This window comes from Belonocnema kinseyi, chromosome 3 (genome assembly GCF_010883055.1).
Source record: "Belonocnema kinseyi isolate 2016_QV_RU_SX_M_011 chromosome 3, B_treatae_v1, whole genome shotgun sequence".
Classification (NCBI taxonomy): Eukaryota; Metazoa; Arthropoda; class Insecta; order Hymenoptera; family Cynipidae; genus Belonocnema; species Belonocnema kinseyi.
Window position 1 is genome coordinate 157,932,533 of NC_046659.1, and position 17,673 is coordinate 157,950,205.

Here is a 17,673-nt window from a genome sequence, read left to right on the forward strand (position 1 = left end):
TATGTCTATGATTTCAAGCAAATACAAAAAATTTCGAAAATATCCCAAATAATTCATAAGGATTTCAAAAGATTCAAACAATTTTAAAGATTTTAAGTGATTTCAAATTTGTTTAAAATGTTTCAAAAGATTTTATAAATATTTCAAAAGATTTTAAACTATTTCAAATTTTGTTTAGAAGATTTCACAAAGATTTCAAATATTTTAAATACTTCAAACAAATACAAAAGATTTCAAAAAATATTTTTTTTAAATAATAAAAATTTCAAATATTTCAAGAATTTAAAATATTTCGAAATTTTGTATACAATTAAAAATATTTCAACGATTTCAAATTAATATAAAAGATTTCACAAGTTTTCCAAAGACTTCAAGCGAATACAAAAGATTTTAGGACTATTTCAAAGAATTCATAAGTATTTCAGAACTTTTTAAAACATTTCAAATATTTAAACGATTTCAAATTTTTTTAAAAAGATTTCAAAGATTTCACAGAAATTTGAAGATTTCACAAATATGTCTAAGACTATACAAATATTTAAAAATATTCCCAGAGATTTCGAAAAGACGACTTAGATGTAAAAAAAGAAACCTGAAAAAGACCTTGAATTTTGGCAAGCTGAAAGAATTCGATAATTAAATCCAATATTAAGTTTAATATTTTTATTTTTTGAAAATTCAGTTTCTTTTGGATAAAAATTAATATTGTTAAATAAAAACATAACCATTCCATTTTTACTTTAAAAAATCATTTTTTTTATTGATGATTCATCATTACTGTTGAAAATTCATTTCTTTCGTTAAAAATTTGCTTATTTTGTCGAAAAATTGCATTTAATTTTTTGGTTTTTAATTCAACGTTTTAATTCAAAAACTTACATTTCTTTTAAATTGATTGAAAAGCTATCTTTTTTAGTTGAGAATCCATGTGATTTGATGGGAATTTGTTGTTTTTTTTTGTAGGAAATTAATTTATATGGTTTAAAATTCATTTTAATTTACATTTAATTACATCTAATTTTTTGATTGAAGTTTCGTCATGATAATTAAAAATACTTTTTTTTGTTGTTAAAAAATTAAATATTTTGTTAAAAATTCGTTTAGTTTTTAAACTAAAAACTTATTTTATTCCATTTTTGGTTAAATATTGATCTTTTCAATTAAAAATTATTCTCTTTTGATAGAAAATTAATTTTTATGTTTGGAAATTCCTTTTTTGTTGAAGATTCGTCATTATAGTTGATAATTCAATCCTTTAGTTGAAACCTGGTAAAAAATCTAATATTTTATTGAAACTTTATTTTTTTAATTAAAAATCCATCATTACAATTCAAAATTCATTTATTTCTTAAAAAGTTAAACTATTTTACAAAATATTCGTCTTTGGTTGAATTCGACTGTTTTCGGTTTCAAATTAAAATATCTTTCGATTGAAATATCAAATATTAGTTAAAAAGTGAACTATTTTGTTGAAAATGCATTTTCTTGTTTAAAGATTCCTCATTTTAGTTGAAAAATCATTTGTTTGGTTAGAAATTCAAATATTTTGTTGAAAATTCGTGTATTTTGTTAAAAATTTATTGATCTAATTGGAAATTGAATGGGTTAGTTGAAAATTCATCTTCTGGGGTAAAATATTCATCTGCTTGATGAAAAATTCATCTTTTTGGTCGAAAGATCAAGTATTTTGTTGAAAATTTATTTTTTAAATTAAAAATCCATCATTACAATTCAAAATTCATTTATTTGATAAAAAATTAAACTATTTTATTAAATTTTCCTCTTCTTTGGTTGCATTTAACTATTTTTGGTTTGAAATTAAAACATCTTTAGATTGAAATATCAAATAATAGTTGAAAAATTTAAATATTTTGTGCAAAATTCGTTTTTATGGTATAAATTACAATAATTAAAAATTTGGGGTTAAAAAGTTCTATTTTTTAGGTAAACGGATTTCTTCGGTTACAAATTTAATAGTTAATTTAAGAATACCTATATTTAAAAATAAACATCTTTCGTTACAAGTTTATCCTGAGAGAAATCTATTTAATACGACAAGGGAAATGAAAAATTTAGGAGGAAAAAGTCAGGGAAAGTTAGAGAATAATTCAACTTAAGTTTAAATGTGTTAGGGGTGGGAAAAATTAGAAAAAGTACCCTTCTTGCCCAATATTTAAGCCGTCTTTCTAATTTAACCCTTAAAGTGCATTGTGGGTGTCATACACCCCAAGAAATGTTTAAACTCTTATAAACCATACTTTATTCGAAAAAATGGAGTAAGTCTCGCGATTTAGCTTTAGTTGGAGACACTAACTGTAACTGAGGTAAAAAAATCGTGGGGTGCAAATAAATATTTTTCTTAAAAGCACCCATGTTGCAATATTTTTTTACGAAAGTGCACTATTTCAAAAGTATAGTCATAAATTTGCAGGTTAAAATAATTGAAATTGCGTGAGTTATGAATTTTAAAGTAAAAAACCTTTATTCACTTGTTTTCAATAATTTGTTTAACAAGCTTGAAATAAATAAATGGCTATAAAATTCACTCTACCTTATAAAAGATACCTTAAACTATATCGTATAATTTTATTGTCACAAAATATTCAATGGGTGTTAAACAATACATGATTAAATACGCTGGGGTATAGAATACCCACGATGCACTTTACCGTGATTTCTACCATGTATACACTTTGAGGGTTAAATAATAAGTGTTGGTAAATAGAGTTTATTGTACAATTGTAGATTCTCTCGCTCCCAATGGACATGATCTCGACAGAAAACGTCTCCTCGGATGTTTTTCACGGCGGTTTAGTGATAATATGCACCCTAGTCGCTTTCATCGGTTTGGTCTGGCTTCGTGAGCAGATTTTACACGCAGGTGGACCCGATTGGCTGGAGAGAGACAATGTGCAGTTGCCACCGGTGGACAATCCACCTGCTGCCGAAGGCCAACAGCAGCAGAACCAGGAAGAGAGGGTCATTCAACAACCCGAGGCTCCTGACAACAACAACGTGCCGCCTTTCGTTGACGATCCACCGAGAGCTGACGAACAAAACGAGGATGGTAAGGAACCCTCTCTAAATTACAGTCAATTATTATTTTTATTTTTTTGGCGTGAGGGGGGGGGGGTCATAATAATTTCTTATGTCTGCAAATCACCAAGAAAGAAATATTGTACAATTTGTTAGAAAAATTCAAGTATTTGATCGAAAGATGAACTACTTTGTGAAAGATTCATTTTTTTATTTATATAAAGACTCATCGTGTTGCTTAAAAATTAATTTCATTGTTTAATAATTGAACTATTTTCTTGAAAATTCGTTTTTTGTCGATGAGAATTAATTTTTTTATTTTAAAGTTGAACTATTCCATTTTTTGGTAGAAAATTGGTCCTATTTATTTATTTTTTTTTTAAATTCGTCTGTTCTAGAAGGTAATTGATCCTCTTTGTTCCGAATTCAACTATTTGTTTAAAGATTTATTTAATTTGTTGAAAATTCGTCTTTTTTGGTAGAAATTTAATCTTTTTGGTTAAAATTGAAACTGTTTGGTTGAAAACTAATATGTTTTAGTGGAAGACTTAACTGGTTTATTAAAAATTCTTTTTCTTTTTTTTATTCATTTTTATTTGTATTGATAATTCTTTTTCAGATGAAATATCAATTATTATCTTATTGGTCGAAAAATATTTTTTTTTAATAAAAATTTAATTATCCTATTTTCAGTAGAAAATTGATATTTTTTGGTTGAAGCTTCGACTATTTGGTTGAAAATTTACCTATTATGTTGAAAATGCATTTTTTTGCCAATAAATAAATCTTCTCGGTTGATAATTGGAATATTTAGTTGAAAAATGATTATATTTTTAAAGACTCGTTTCTTTTGTAGAAAACTATTTTTTTGGTAAGAATTAACAAACTGATCGGTTGAAAATTAGTCTGTTGAAGTTGAAAATTTAAGCATTTTGTTGGAAATTGGTATTTTTTGGTTAAACTCAACTGTTTTTTATTAACAAAATTAAATTATATTTTTTTATTGCAATATCCATTATTAGATATTGGTGGGAAATTCATACTTTTATTTAGAAATTCGTATGTTTGGTTGAAAAATTTTGTTTTCAATTGAAAATTTAACTATTCGATGGAAAATGTATGTTTCTTAGTTGAAATATCAACTATTTGGTTGAAAATTTACGTATTACATTAAAAATTCGACATTTTTGACCAAACTTTTGTATTTTAGTATTAATTTGATACATTTTATTATATATTATTATCTTATAAAAATTATGTATCATTTACATTAACTGCTTGGTTGCAAATGTATTTATTTTGTTACAAAATACGTTTTTTGGGTAGAAAGTCTTTTTTTTTTTTATAAAAAAATGCAACTCTCCGGTTGAACAATAGTCGGTTCGAGTTGAGGATTCAAGTTTTTTATATAAAATTTGTCTTTTTTTAACTCAACTATTTTTGATTTAAAATAAAAATATTTTTCTTTTGAAATAGTATCAAATATTTCATTTTTCGTTATAAATTTATCTTTTTAGATTGAAAATTTAACTGCTTTATCAAAAATTCAAAATTTGTTGTAAAATATTCATTTTTTCTATCTTAAAAGTTAATAATTTGGTTTAAAATTCAACTGTTTTGTTGAAAAAAATTTTTTCTTGAAAATTCATATCTTCGGATTTTTATAAATATTTCAAAAGAATACAAGAATTTCAGAACATTTTAAAGATTCTAAACGATTTTAAATTTTTTTACAAGATTTGCAAATAATTTCAGAAATATCTCAAAGAACTCACAAAGATTTCAAATATTTTAAACTATTTTAAAATTTTGTGGAAAATGTCAAGTGTTTTAACGATTTCAAATTAGTATAAAATATTTCATAAATATTTTAAAGATTTCAAAAGAATGTATGAATTTAAAATATTTGGAAAAGGGTACACCAAATTTAAAAGATTTCAAACATTGAAAGCGATTTTAAAACTTCTTAGAATATTTCAAAAGATTTCAAAGATTCACAAATATTTCAAAAGATTACAAGAATTTAATAGAAAATTTTATTAAATTGTTTGTTGCGATTTTACCTTTCTTTAGTTAAAAATTCAAATACATGCGGCTAAAAATTAAACGCTGTTGAAAATTAATTTTTTTGGTTGAAGATTCATAATTTCAATTAAAAATTCATTTCTTTGGTTAAACCTTTATTTTTTACTAAAATTTTATTTATTCAATTATTGTTTGAAAAATTCTCGTTTTAGTTGAAAATTCGTCTTTTTAGTTAAACATTGATTTCATTAATTTAAAATTTAATTATTTTAGTTTTGGTAGAAAGTTTATCTATTTTTTTTTTAGTAAAACTTAATTTTTTGTTTGAAAATTCAACTATTTCAGTTTATGTTTGATCATTTTAGTTAAAAATTTATCAGTTAGATTGAAAATTAATTGTTTTAAACTAAAAATGGAACTGTTCCATTTTTGTTAATTCTTTTTTTTTAGCTCAAAATTTAACCACTTGGTTGAATATTTGTCTTCTTTCATTAAAAAATCATTTTTCTTGTTGAAGAATGGTATTTTTTGGTAGAAAATTAATCTTGTTTAAAAATTCATCTTTTTGGATGAATTGAAATACTTGATCAGGAAAACCGGGAAATAACCGGGAATATGAAATCGTCCGCTGAATCGCCACCCTGATTTTGTTAAAGATTCATTTTTTATTTTATTTAAAGACTAATCGTGTTAGTTAACAATTTATTTCTTCATTTTTTTTCTTGAAAATTGATTTTTTCAATTAAAAGATGAACTTGTCCATTTTGGTTAGAAAAATGATCTTTTTTGTTGTTGTTGAAAACTCGTGTTTTCTGGTAGAATTTTAAACTTTCTGGTTAAAAATGCAACCTTTCAGTTTAAAAAAATAGAAAAATAATTTTTAGTGTAAGTGCTGAAATGTGCCTAATTCAATTTTATGTGACAGTTAATCCGGGTATTATTGAATTTTTAAAATAAGAAATGTAAGTTTTTCACAAAAAATGGAATAGTTAAACTTTTAATTTAACAAAAATAATTTTAAATATTTTTTTTTAAATCCATCAAATAGTTGATTTTTGTTACTAAATTATTGAACTTTCAAGACAAAATGAGAAATTTTCTATACCAAATAGTTGAATTATTAAATAAAAAATGTGAAATTTTGATAAAAAAAAGTTAATTTTATACCAAAAAGACGAATTTTCAACAAAATACAAGAACTCTCAACCCAAAAGTTGAATTTTTAACTGAACTAGTTTAATGGTCAACAACCAGAAAAAACGAATTTTTAAGAAAATAGTTCAGTTTTAAGAAATAATGGAATTTTTACATTAAAAAAACACAGACACACATATTTTTGACAAAAAATGGAATAGATAAATTTTCAAATCACCAAAGTAATTTTTGACGAAATTTAAGAATTCTCAACCAAAAAATTGAATTTTTAAAGAAAAAAAATAATTTACTACAAAAAAATGAATTTTTAATAAAATTAAAAAATTCGCAACCAAAAAGTTGAGTTGTCGACAGAAAAGATGAATTTTGAAACAAAAAGATAAATTTACTACCAATAAAGACTAATTGTCAATAAAATTGAAGAATTCTCAATCAAAAAGTTGAATTTTTATGTTCAACTTTAACACCTATTTGTGAAATTTTTAACCTAAAAGATGAATTTTTCAACAAAAGGATTAATTTTCTACAGAAAAGAACGAAATTTGAACACAATTAAAGAATTCTCAACTAAAAAGTTAAATTTTAAACTAAAAAGATGAATTTTGAAACAAAAAAATTAATTTAATACAAAAAAATATGAATTTTTAATAAAATACAAAAATTTGAATTGTCGACTGAAAAAGATGAATTTTGAAACAAAAAGATAAATTTACTATCAGTAAAGACGAAGTTTTAAAAATATTCAAGAATTCTGAACCAAAAACTTGAATTTTCAATTAAAAAAGATAAATTTTTAAACAAGAAGATTAATTTATTACTAAAAATGACGATTTTTCAATATAATTCAAAAATCCCTAACCAAAAAGATGAATTTTTAAACAGAAAGTTTAATTCACTACCAGGAAGACGAATTTTTAACATTATTCAAGAATTCTGAACCTAAAAATTGAATTTGCAACTAAAAAAAAAATTTTTTTTTGAAACAAAAAGATTTAATTACTACAAAAAGAAAACAAGTTTTTAATAAACTTTAAGAATTCTCAACGAAACAATTCAATTTTCAATTTTAAAAGATAATTTTTAAACATCAAGATTAATTCTCTACGAGAAAAAATGAATTAAAAAAAAATTCAAGAAGGCTCAACCAAAAAGTTGAATTGTCAAATAAAAAAAGATGAATTTTCAAACAATAAGAACAATTTACTGCCAAACTATACGACTTTTGAATAAAATTCAAAATTTCTCAACCAAAAAGTTGAATTTTCAAGTGAAAAGATGAATTTTTAAACAAAAAGATTAATTTGCTAAACAAGAAGTCGAATTTTGAACAATATTCGAGAATTCTGAACCAAAAAGCTGAATTTTTAAACAAAAAGATTAATTTGCTGCAAAAAATGACGATTTTTTAATAAAATTTAAGAATCCTCAACCAACAAGTTGAATTTCCAAGTAAAAAGATGAATTTTTAAACAAAAAGATTAATTTGCTACAAAAAATGACGATTTTTTAATAAAATTTAAGAATCCTCAACCAACAAGTTGAATTTCCAAGTAAAAAGATGAATTTTTAAACAAAAAGATTTATTTACTACAAAAAATGACGATTTTTTAATAAAATTTAAGAATCCTCAACCAACAAGTTGAATTTCCAAGTAAAAAGATGAATTTTTAAACAAAAAGATTAATTTGCTACAAAAAATGACGATTTTTTAATAAAATTTAAGAATCCTCAACCAACAAGTTGAATTTCCAAGTAAAAAGATGAATTTTTAAACAAAAAGATTAATTGGCTACAAAAAATGACGATTTTTTAATAAAATTTAAGAATCCTCAACCAACAAATTGAATTTCCAAGTAAAAAGATGAATTTTTAAACAAAAAGATTTATTTACTACAAAAAAAAAGATTTTTTAATAAAATTTAAGATTTCTGAACCAAAAAGTTAAACTTTTAACTAAAAAACATGAATTTTTAAGCAAAAAGATTAATTTACCACCAAAAAAACGATTTTTAAATAAAATTCAAGAATTCTCAGACAAAAAGTTGAATTTCCAAGTAAAAAGATGAATTTTTAACCAATAAGATTATTTTGCTACAAATTTTTAAACAAATAAAAAATTAATCAATCATTATAAAACCAGGTTTACTTTGAAGAGGACATATTAAACGATATCTGATCATTTTTTCGTAATAAAATATTTAATAGCAGCTGATCAAATCAGCTTTGAACACGCGGGGGTGTTTAACACCCAGTGTGCACTTTCCTTGATTCCTGGAAAGTATGCACGCTTAGGGTTAATTATTCAAGTAATCGATGGTTCTGATATATTTAGGAATATCTTGTAATTACTAAATAATAATTATTTTTAAAAAATGATAACTATACTTGTAAAAAGCTGAAATTGTCAGAGAATATTTTTCCAGGATTTGAGTAGACGCCCTGTACTAGGTGTACTATATAAAATTTGTATGTTTAATCCACAGGAATTCACATGATTATCGACGCCGTGGCGCACATAGAAGAGAACCCCTTGTATCAAGAGGAAATCAATCAGGCAGCCGTTTTTCCCGAGCGACTCGCGCGGGAAGAGGAACTCGCGGCACCTCGGCCAGAAGTGGACCGACCAAATGGCCGAGTGATGCGAAATTTGGCCCACTTGCGCGCTCATTTTCAAGGCCAGGCTGCTCCGCCGCCGCCTCCTCCTCTCGCGGGTCCAGCACAAATCCAAGGCGAGGCCGAAGAAGCCAACTGGAATCCAATGGAGTGGGATCGTCCAGCTGAAGAGCTCACCTGGGAACGTCTCCTCGGCCTGGATGGATCGCTCCTCTTCCTCGAGCACGTCTTCTGGGTCATTTCGCTCAACACTCTCTTCATCATCGTTTTCGCCTTCTGTCCCTATCACATCGGGCACTTTGCAATCGCGAATATGGGACTCCAGGAGCACGCCGCGGCCTCTCACTTTGAAGGATTGGTCACGACCCTCTGCGGATACTGCGTCATTGGCGTTTGCCTCGTCGTGCTCCACACACTCGCCGCTCTCTTCGGACTGCGCACCTCTCAACGGATCCTCGGCCTCTGCTACGTCGTCGTCAAGGTCTCGCTTCTCTCGGTCGTCGAGATTGGCGTCCTGCCGCTCGTTTGCGGCTGGTGGTTGGACATCTGCTCTCTGGCGATGTTCGACGCCACTCTCCGCGACCGCGAGTCCTCATTCCGCCACGCCCCGAGCACATCGATGTTCATCCACTGGCTCGTCGGCATGGTCTACATCTACTATTTCGCCTCGTTCATCCTTCTCCTGCGCGAGATCCTGCGACCCGGGGTTCTCTGGTTCCTGCGGAATCTCAACGATCCGGATTTCTCGCCGATCCAGGAAATGGTGCATCTGCCGATTTTGCGACACGCGAGACGCCTCGTCGCCTCGGCTGTCATCTTCGGCACGGCGATACTGCTGATGCTCTGGCTCCCGGTGAGGATTCTGCGATGGGCCTGGCCGGGATTTCTCCCCTACACAGTCACCGTTCAGAGCGAGGCCCAGGTGAGCGAGTTGTCGCTGGAACTGCTTCTGCTGCAGGTGATACTGCCGGCTTTGCTGGAACAAAGTCACACGCGAACCTGGCTGAAGGCTCTGGTGCGCGGCTGGTGTCAGGTGGTGGCCTGGCTTCTGGATTTGCAGTCCTATCTGCTGCGCGATCAGTCGGATGAGCCGGGACCCGCGGCAGTTGAGGAGCCGCAGCTACATCCCGACTTGGGAGCCGCTCATCAGGCCATGATTCATCGAGAGACGCCAACGGATTTCCAGCCGTATGTCCGCCCGAGATGGTTCCATGCGCGACTCATGGGATTGCTCTTCTGCGTTTGTGTCTCGCTTGTCATTGCGAGTTTGATTGCCATGACTCTTCCTGTCTGGCTTGGACGAAGAGTGATGGCTCTTTGGATGGTTGGGGCTCCTGCACCATCGCCCCCGGTTCTACCACCTCCGGTGTCCAGCGCCAGTAAGTGTTTTTCAAATATGTTGTTTTTTTTTGCTGTTGTTGTTTTTTTTTTTTTTTCAGGGTGGCCGCCGGAAAAAATTAATTTTCACCAAATTCAAGAATTCTAAACCGTAAATTTGTAGTGTAAATTAAAAGCGATGAATTTCTAAAAGGAAAAGATTAAATTTCTACCGGAAAGACGATTTTTTTTTACAATATTCCGGAATTCTAAACGAAAAAGTTGAATTTTCAACTAAAAAGATGAATTTTTAAACAAAAAGATTTATTTTCTACCAAAAAAAAACGAGTTTTTAATAAACTTTAAGAATTCTCAACGAAACAGTTGAATTTTCAATTTTAAAAGATAATTTTTAAACATCAAGGTTAATTCTCTACGAGAAAAAATGGATTTTAAAAAAAAATTCAAGAAGGTTTAACCAAAAAGTTGAATTTTCAAATAAAAAAGATGAATTTTCAAACAATAAGAATAATTTTTTTAAACAAAAAGATTAATTTGCTACCAAGAAATCGAATTTTTAACAAGATTCGAGAATTCTGAACCAAAAAGCTGAATTTTTGACTAAAAAAGATGAATTTTTAAACAAAAAGTTTAATTTGCTACCAAAAAAGACGAATTTTTAATAAAATTCAAGAATCCTCAACCAAAAAGTTGAATTTTCAAGTAAAAACATGAATTTTTACACAAAACGATTTTTTAATAAAATTTAAGAATTCTGAACCAAAAAAGTTAAATTTCTAACTAAAAAAAAATGAATTTTTAAGCAAAAAGATCAATTTACCACCAAAAAGGACGATTTTAAAATAAAATTCAAGAATTCTCAAACAAAAAGTTGAATTTCCAAATAAAAAGATGAATTGGTAACTAAAAAGATTATTTTGCTACAAGTTTTTAAACAAATAAAAAATTAATCAATCATTATAAAACATGGTTTACTTTGAAGAGGACATATTAAACGATATCTGATAATTTTTTCGTAATAAAATATTTAATAGCAGCTGATCAAATTAAGAGTTCACAACAAAAAAGTTGAAGTTTCAAATAAAAAGGATGAATTTTTAAACGAAAAGAATAATTTACTACCAAAGAACATGAATTTTTCATAAAATTCAAAAGTTCTCAACCAAAAAATTGAATTTTCTACTAAAACAGAAGAATTTCTAACCAAAAGGTTAATTTACTGCTAAAAAAAACGAATTTTCAATAAAATGCTAAGGTTCCCAACCAAAAAATTGAATTTTCTACTCAAAAAGATAAATTTACAAACAAAAAGATTAACTTTCTTTCGAAAAGAACGAATTTTTAACAATATTCAAGAATTCTGAACCAAAAAGTTTAATTTCCATCTAAAATAGAAGAATTTTCAAACAAATAGATTAATTTACTACTAAAGAAGACGAATTTTTAACAAAATTTAAGACTTTTTACTGAAAAAGTTGAAGTTTAAAATAGAAGAGATGAATTTTAATACAAAAATATTAATTTACTTCAAAAAAAGATGAAACTGAACAAAATTCAAGGGTTCTCAACCAAAAAGTTAAGTTTTCAACTAAAAAAGATAAATTTACAACAATAAAAAATATTTATATATTAATTTACTACCAAAAAAGAAATAACCAAATTCAACAGTTCTTAATCAAAAAGTTGAATTTTCTATCGTAAATACGAATTTTTAACAATATTCAAGAATTCTGAATCAAAAAGTTTAATTTCCATCTAAAATAGAAGAATTTTTAAACAAAAAGATTAATTTATTCACAAAAAAGATGAATTTTGTATAAAATTCAAGAATTCGCAACCAAAATCATTAATCTTTAAGCAAAAAGATTAATTTTCTACCAAAAAAAAAAAAGATAAGTTTTTAACGTTAAAAATTAAACTGTTTCAATAAAATAAAAAAATTCTCAACCAAAATGTTGAAATTTCTACTAAAAAAGATGAATTTACGAATTTTTAATAGAATTCAATAATTCTAAACCGAAAACATAAATTTTCAACTAAACTAGATTAATTGTTAACGACAACAACAAACGATTTTTTGACAATATAGTTCAATTTTAAAAGATGGTTGAATTTTTAGTTTGAAAAAAATACAATATTTGTATCAAAAATGGAATAAGTAAATTTTCAATTACCAAAGTAATTTTCTAACAAAAAAAAAAAAGGAATTTTGAACAAAATGGTTAAATTTACATCCACCGGGATGAATTTTTAGCTAAAACATTGAATCGTCAACCAAATAGTTGAATTTTAAAGTTTAACGTTAACACCTTTTTTAACCAAAAGATTAATTTTTAAATAAAAAGATTAATTTTCTACTGGAAAAAACGGATTTTCACCAAATTCAAGAATGCTAAACCGCAAAGTTGAAGAGTCAACTAAAAACAGATGAATTTTTAAACAAAAATATTAATTTTCTACGGGAAAAACAACCGTTTTTTTAAATAATTTGTTAAATTATGATTTTTATAAATTATTATATCGTTTAGTGTATAATGCTTGATTAGAAAATCTTTAATTTAACAATTTTCAATTTCATATTTCTAAGCATATATTTTAATTTAATGAATTTTAAAATGCAGTTTTAAAGGCTTAACAAATTAAAAATTAGAAGCTTTTAAAATTGATGATTTTTTTATAAAAAACAAGGTGGCCGCCGGACCGGGAAACTGGGAATTTTACGTATTTTCAGAAAAAAATCTGCCCAAATCCGATTTTAACAGTTTTTTTAACAATTAAAGTGCATTAAATATAAATAAATAAATAAATTATTTTTAAAATGGATCGGTAATTGTTTCAATCCGAAAGTCTTGATAAGAATTGAAATTAATATATCATTTATTCCAATAATTTTATTTTTTAATAAAAAATTTCATGATTTATGAATAAAATATTTTTAATTCACAGTTTCAGGTCTTCCTTTATATTATTTTTTATATTAAATTTAACAAATAAATTGATTAATATATTATTTCTATTGAATTTTTGGTTAGCCATTGAAAAATGTAAACGTGCGTTTTACTTTTTTTAACTTAAAAATAACTCTATAATAATATCGTCGTAATTAAAGGTTGTGATTAAATTTAAAATATTGATGTGAAATTTCTTAATTTAGAAAAAAATAAGTATTTAATAATTAGTAAGATTTCACTGTTCATTTAAGACGAGTAAATTAAAACCAAATATTTAAAAGAAAACCATTTGAAACTGAATTGTTTTACATAGAAAGCTTTGAATCTCTAGAATTTCGAAGAGTTTTTAAACTTTTAGTGTTACAATTTTAATTGTTCTAGTCGAAAAGTGTTTAATTTGTAAGTGAATTTGTTAAATTTTGACTTAATTTTAAAATATATTTAGAAGTCTTGAAAAGGTTCAAATTTAATTAAAAAATTTAAATGATTTCAAGTAATTTAAATGAAGTTTTTTTAAAACATTTTTTCCAGAACATCTAAATATATTTTTTAATTAATCGAATTTTTTCTATAATTCTTGGGAAATCCTGCGAATTAAAAAAAAATCCTTAAAATCTTCCAGGTACTTCTTTGATAATTTTTGATATCTCCTTAAACTTTCTGTCACTATAACTTTTCAAAGTGAAAAATCATTTTCAATTTTCGTAAGAATCTAAAGACATTTTTGTTTTGTTTATTCTTTTGAAGTTTTTCACAGTTCTTAAAAAAATTGTCAAATCTTTTGAAATGTTTGTGGAATCTTTAGAATTCTTTTTTAATTCTTTGGAAATATTTGCAATATATCTAAAATCTTTGTCAAATCTTTACAATCTTTAGGAAATCATTGTAATTTTTCTGAAATATTTGCGAAATATAGGAAATCTTTGTGCAGTGATTGAAATCTTTCAAAAATCTTTGTTATATGTTTTAAATCTTTGGGAAATCGTTCAAATCTCTGTAAAATCTTTGTGCCATGATTGATATGTATCAAAAATATTTGTAAAATGTTTCAAATCTTTGGGAAATCATTTAAATATCTGTAAAATCTTTTTTGAATCTCTGAAAAATCATTAAAATTTTTGTAAAGACTTTAGAAATCTCTGCGAAGCATTTGAAATCCTTGAAATCTTTGAAAAATTGCTTGATTCTTTAATTTAGAGTATTGAAAATGTTAACGTGGATTTCTATTTTTGGAACTTAATCTGAATCTTTGGACTCTATAATTTATAAAATTTCTAAATTTTGCAGTTTATTTGAATTTAATTTAACATTGTTTAATTGAAAAACTTTTAAACTTCAATTTTAAAAGTATAGAATTCAAGGTTTCCACTTTGAATGCTTTAATTTGTTGTTTATTGTTTATTACTGTAAATGTAAAAATATGTAGAATATAGTTTGATTTTTGAAATTGCATTGACCGTGAATAATGTTTGCGAACCGAGAAAAAACCAGGAAATGAACGGGAATTTTTTCCTTCGATTAAAACGGCCACCCTGTAATCAATAGTAACTACTCTGCTGATAATACAGATTTCCCTGAAATGACTTGTATCATAAATGCAACGCCTAGCTTGAGATAGCGTCTATTTCTGAAAACGGATTTGTCTTTCGATCTCTCTAATAGCTTAATTGGGAAAGCACCCACCCGTTAGAAGATCTTTTTTCAGAAAAATATAATTTTCGCACTATCAAAGCCGTTAAAACTTAAAACTTAAAACTTATTCTTCCAGATGGAAACGATTCAATGGTGACCTTGTCCGGACGAGTTCACGAGGTCTACACAGTTGCCTGCGGGACCTACGTCTGCTGGGCAGCCTTCCGAGGGCTGGCTCTCGCAATATCCTGGCTTCCGCGAGGTCGACGCGCCATCATCGACCGAATAAAGCACTGGGCAATCCTCGGTGCCAAGGCATCAGTCGCCTTCTTCCTCCTGATTGGCGTGATTCCCCTCCTTTTCGGCCTTCTCCTAGAACTCGTGGTCGTAGTGCCGCTGAGGGTTCCTCTCGAGCAGAATCCGATTCTCTTCATCTGGCAAGACTGGGCCCTTGGAGTCCTCTACACGAAAATCGCCACCGCAGTGACCATGATGGGTCCCGAGTGGCGTCTTCGTCTAGCCATCGAGAAAGCCTACACCGACGGGATCCGGGAAATGGACCTGAAATTCATCGTCACCGAATTGGCCGCTCCAGTGATTTGCTGCTTTGGCCTCGCTCTTGCAATTCCCTACGCGGTCGCTCATGGAATTGTTCCTCTTCTCGTCACCAATCCCCAGACTCAAATTCTCATCGCGAGACGCCTCTATCCTTTCCTGCTTCTCGTCAATCTCGTCTGCATTGTCATCAGTTTTCAGATTCGTCAGTTCCGAAAGCTCTACGAGCACATCAAGAATGACAAGTACCTGGTTGGCAAGAGACTTGTCAACTACGAGCACAGAAATAAGACGCAGTCGCAACAGCAGCAAAGATCGAACTGATTCTCGAGACTTGAGGGGAGATGGTCTAGGTTTAGCTTCGTGTACATTCTGATTCTAGTTCTGATCAGCTCGATTCAAAAAATTACACCAACTGATGTTACTCGATTTTGTTTTTCTTATAGTTTAATAATATATATTTATCTAAGCGGTGGTCGATCAAAAATGAGAAAAAAGCCTCTTGTTTTCCACTTTGTCGATTATCAATTGTACTATAAGCCACGATTAATCATCTTTAGTAGATTATTAAATTATTTTCTACTAGTTGTAAAACTACTCGGCAAAATCTCTCCAACTTTCTTGCTTTCTTTCTTTCTTTCTTTCTTTCTTTGATGGATTTCAAAGTTGGGGATATTTTGGATTATGAAATTCTTACAGGAGTGATTAAATATTAACTGGATACTTGGATAGGGAAGTGTATATTATATGCATGTACAAATTGAGTCAGAAAATTGAGAACTATTAATAATCTGTATAGTAGAATTTCTGACTTTTCTCGGTTCGTAACTAAAAGAACCGGAATTTTGTCGATTTTCTATATCTATAAAATTACGGCTACTTTTCAACTCTTCATTTTTTTTCCTAGACTTTTGGTTTTTAAGGGTTTGGGTGTCGAAAAAAAAAAATTGATGTTGACTATTTTTAACAGAGTGTAGTTTCCTGACTTGTAATTATAAATCCCTCTCATCTTACATTTACGAAATCGCAATTGAAGAAAATATTTTATATATTTTTTCTTTTTTTTTAGATGGCCTTTAGATTCTACTTGAATAATCTAAAACTTTAAAATCTTCTGAAAAGTCTTACAACTTCCGCATTTATGCAATTTATTTAATTAAGAAATTGGTCGGTTTGGTTTTTTCTATAATTAGGGTTTAAGTTTTCCGGCCTTGTTAGGTCCGATTAGAAAAAAAAGAGCTGTTGATGCTTCAAAAAAGTTTTATTCCTCTGATGGAAGTTTCAAAATTATTTTTTTTTTTATGACACAATATTTTGCTTTCCAGCTTTCAGATGCGTATTTAGAAGATAGCAGATTTAAATTGATTTTCTCTGGATGACAAAATCAGTCTTTTTATTTATTTTTTTGCAGGAAAAAAAAATAGTAAAAGGCGTTCTAAATACGCGTCTGACTTGTAAGTACACAGTAGAAACACTGAGCCAAATAAATCTACAATAATCACATGTAATAACGAGTACTGAGACTTTGTTCGTCGTTACATTTAAACACTGAACCCGGTATTAAAGAAAAACAGTGTAAGAATTTTTTACGCTGCAGCGCAACTTTCCTGAATAAAGAATATTTCTTTGTAAATTTTCTAGAGTTTTTCTGTCGATTAAGAAATCCTGTCTGCTTTTGTTATTTATTTATTTATGAGTATTTATCGACCCAAAAGGACGAATTTTCAACAGAAAAAGTCCATTTTCAACCAACAAAAATTTTTCAGTCAACAAAGAAAAAAAATTGTAGGAATAAGTTCATTTGCAACCAAACAGTTTAATTCTTAACTCGAAATTATTAATTCTCAAACAAAAAAGGCGAATTTCCTTTAAAACAAAAACAGTTTCATTTTCAACCGAAAATATGATCTTTCCAGAAAAACATTTATTTTCAACAACAGAATTAAATTTTCAGACCAGCAAGATGAATTTTCTACCAAGAAGATTAATTTTTCAATAGAAAAAGACACATTTTCAATTAGATGTATACATTTTCAGACAAATGGTTGAATTTGAGTGAAAAAAAACTTTAATTAAATTTCTATACAAAAAAAAGAATTTTTAACAAATTCCATAAACTTAAAGTAAAATTGTGAATCTTTAACCGAGAAGTTAATTTTTGATAAATTAATTCAACTTTCAACCTTGTAGTTTAATTTTCAAAAAAATTAAATTCTCAACCAAGAAGATTAATTTTCTATCGGAAAAAAAATTCAACAAATTACATGAACTTTCAACTAAAATTTTGAATCTTCAACCGGCGGGAGAATTTTTGACAAATGAATTCAAATTTCAACCTTGTTGAATAATAGTTTATTTTTCAAAAAAA

At 28.0% G+C, this 17,673-nt stretch overlaps 1 protein-coding gene across 1 annotated transcript in view; it reads left to right on the plus strand.

Moving 5' to 3' along the window:
- Positions 1-16,933, plus strand: part of LOC117168694 (E3 ubiquitin-protein ligase MARCH6) — a 30,666-nt gene extending 13,733 nt beyond the window's left edge. The window contains exons 3-5 of the mRNA XM_033354375.1: positions 2,746-3,067; positions 8,700-10,208; positions 14,887-16,933. Of these exons, the coding sequence (XP_033210266.1) occupies positions 2,746-3,067; positions 8,700-10,208; positions 14,887-15,629 (2,574 nt within the window). The 3' untranslated portion in view covers positions 15,630-16,933. The remainder of the gene's footprint in view (positions 1-2,745; positions 3,068-8,699; positions 10,209-14,886) is intronic.
- Positions 16,934-17,673: the final 740 nt, after the last annotated feature.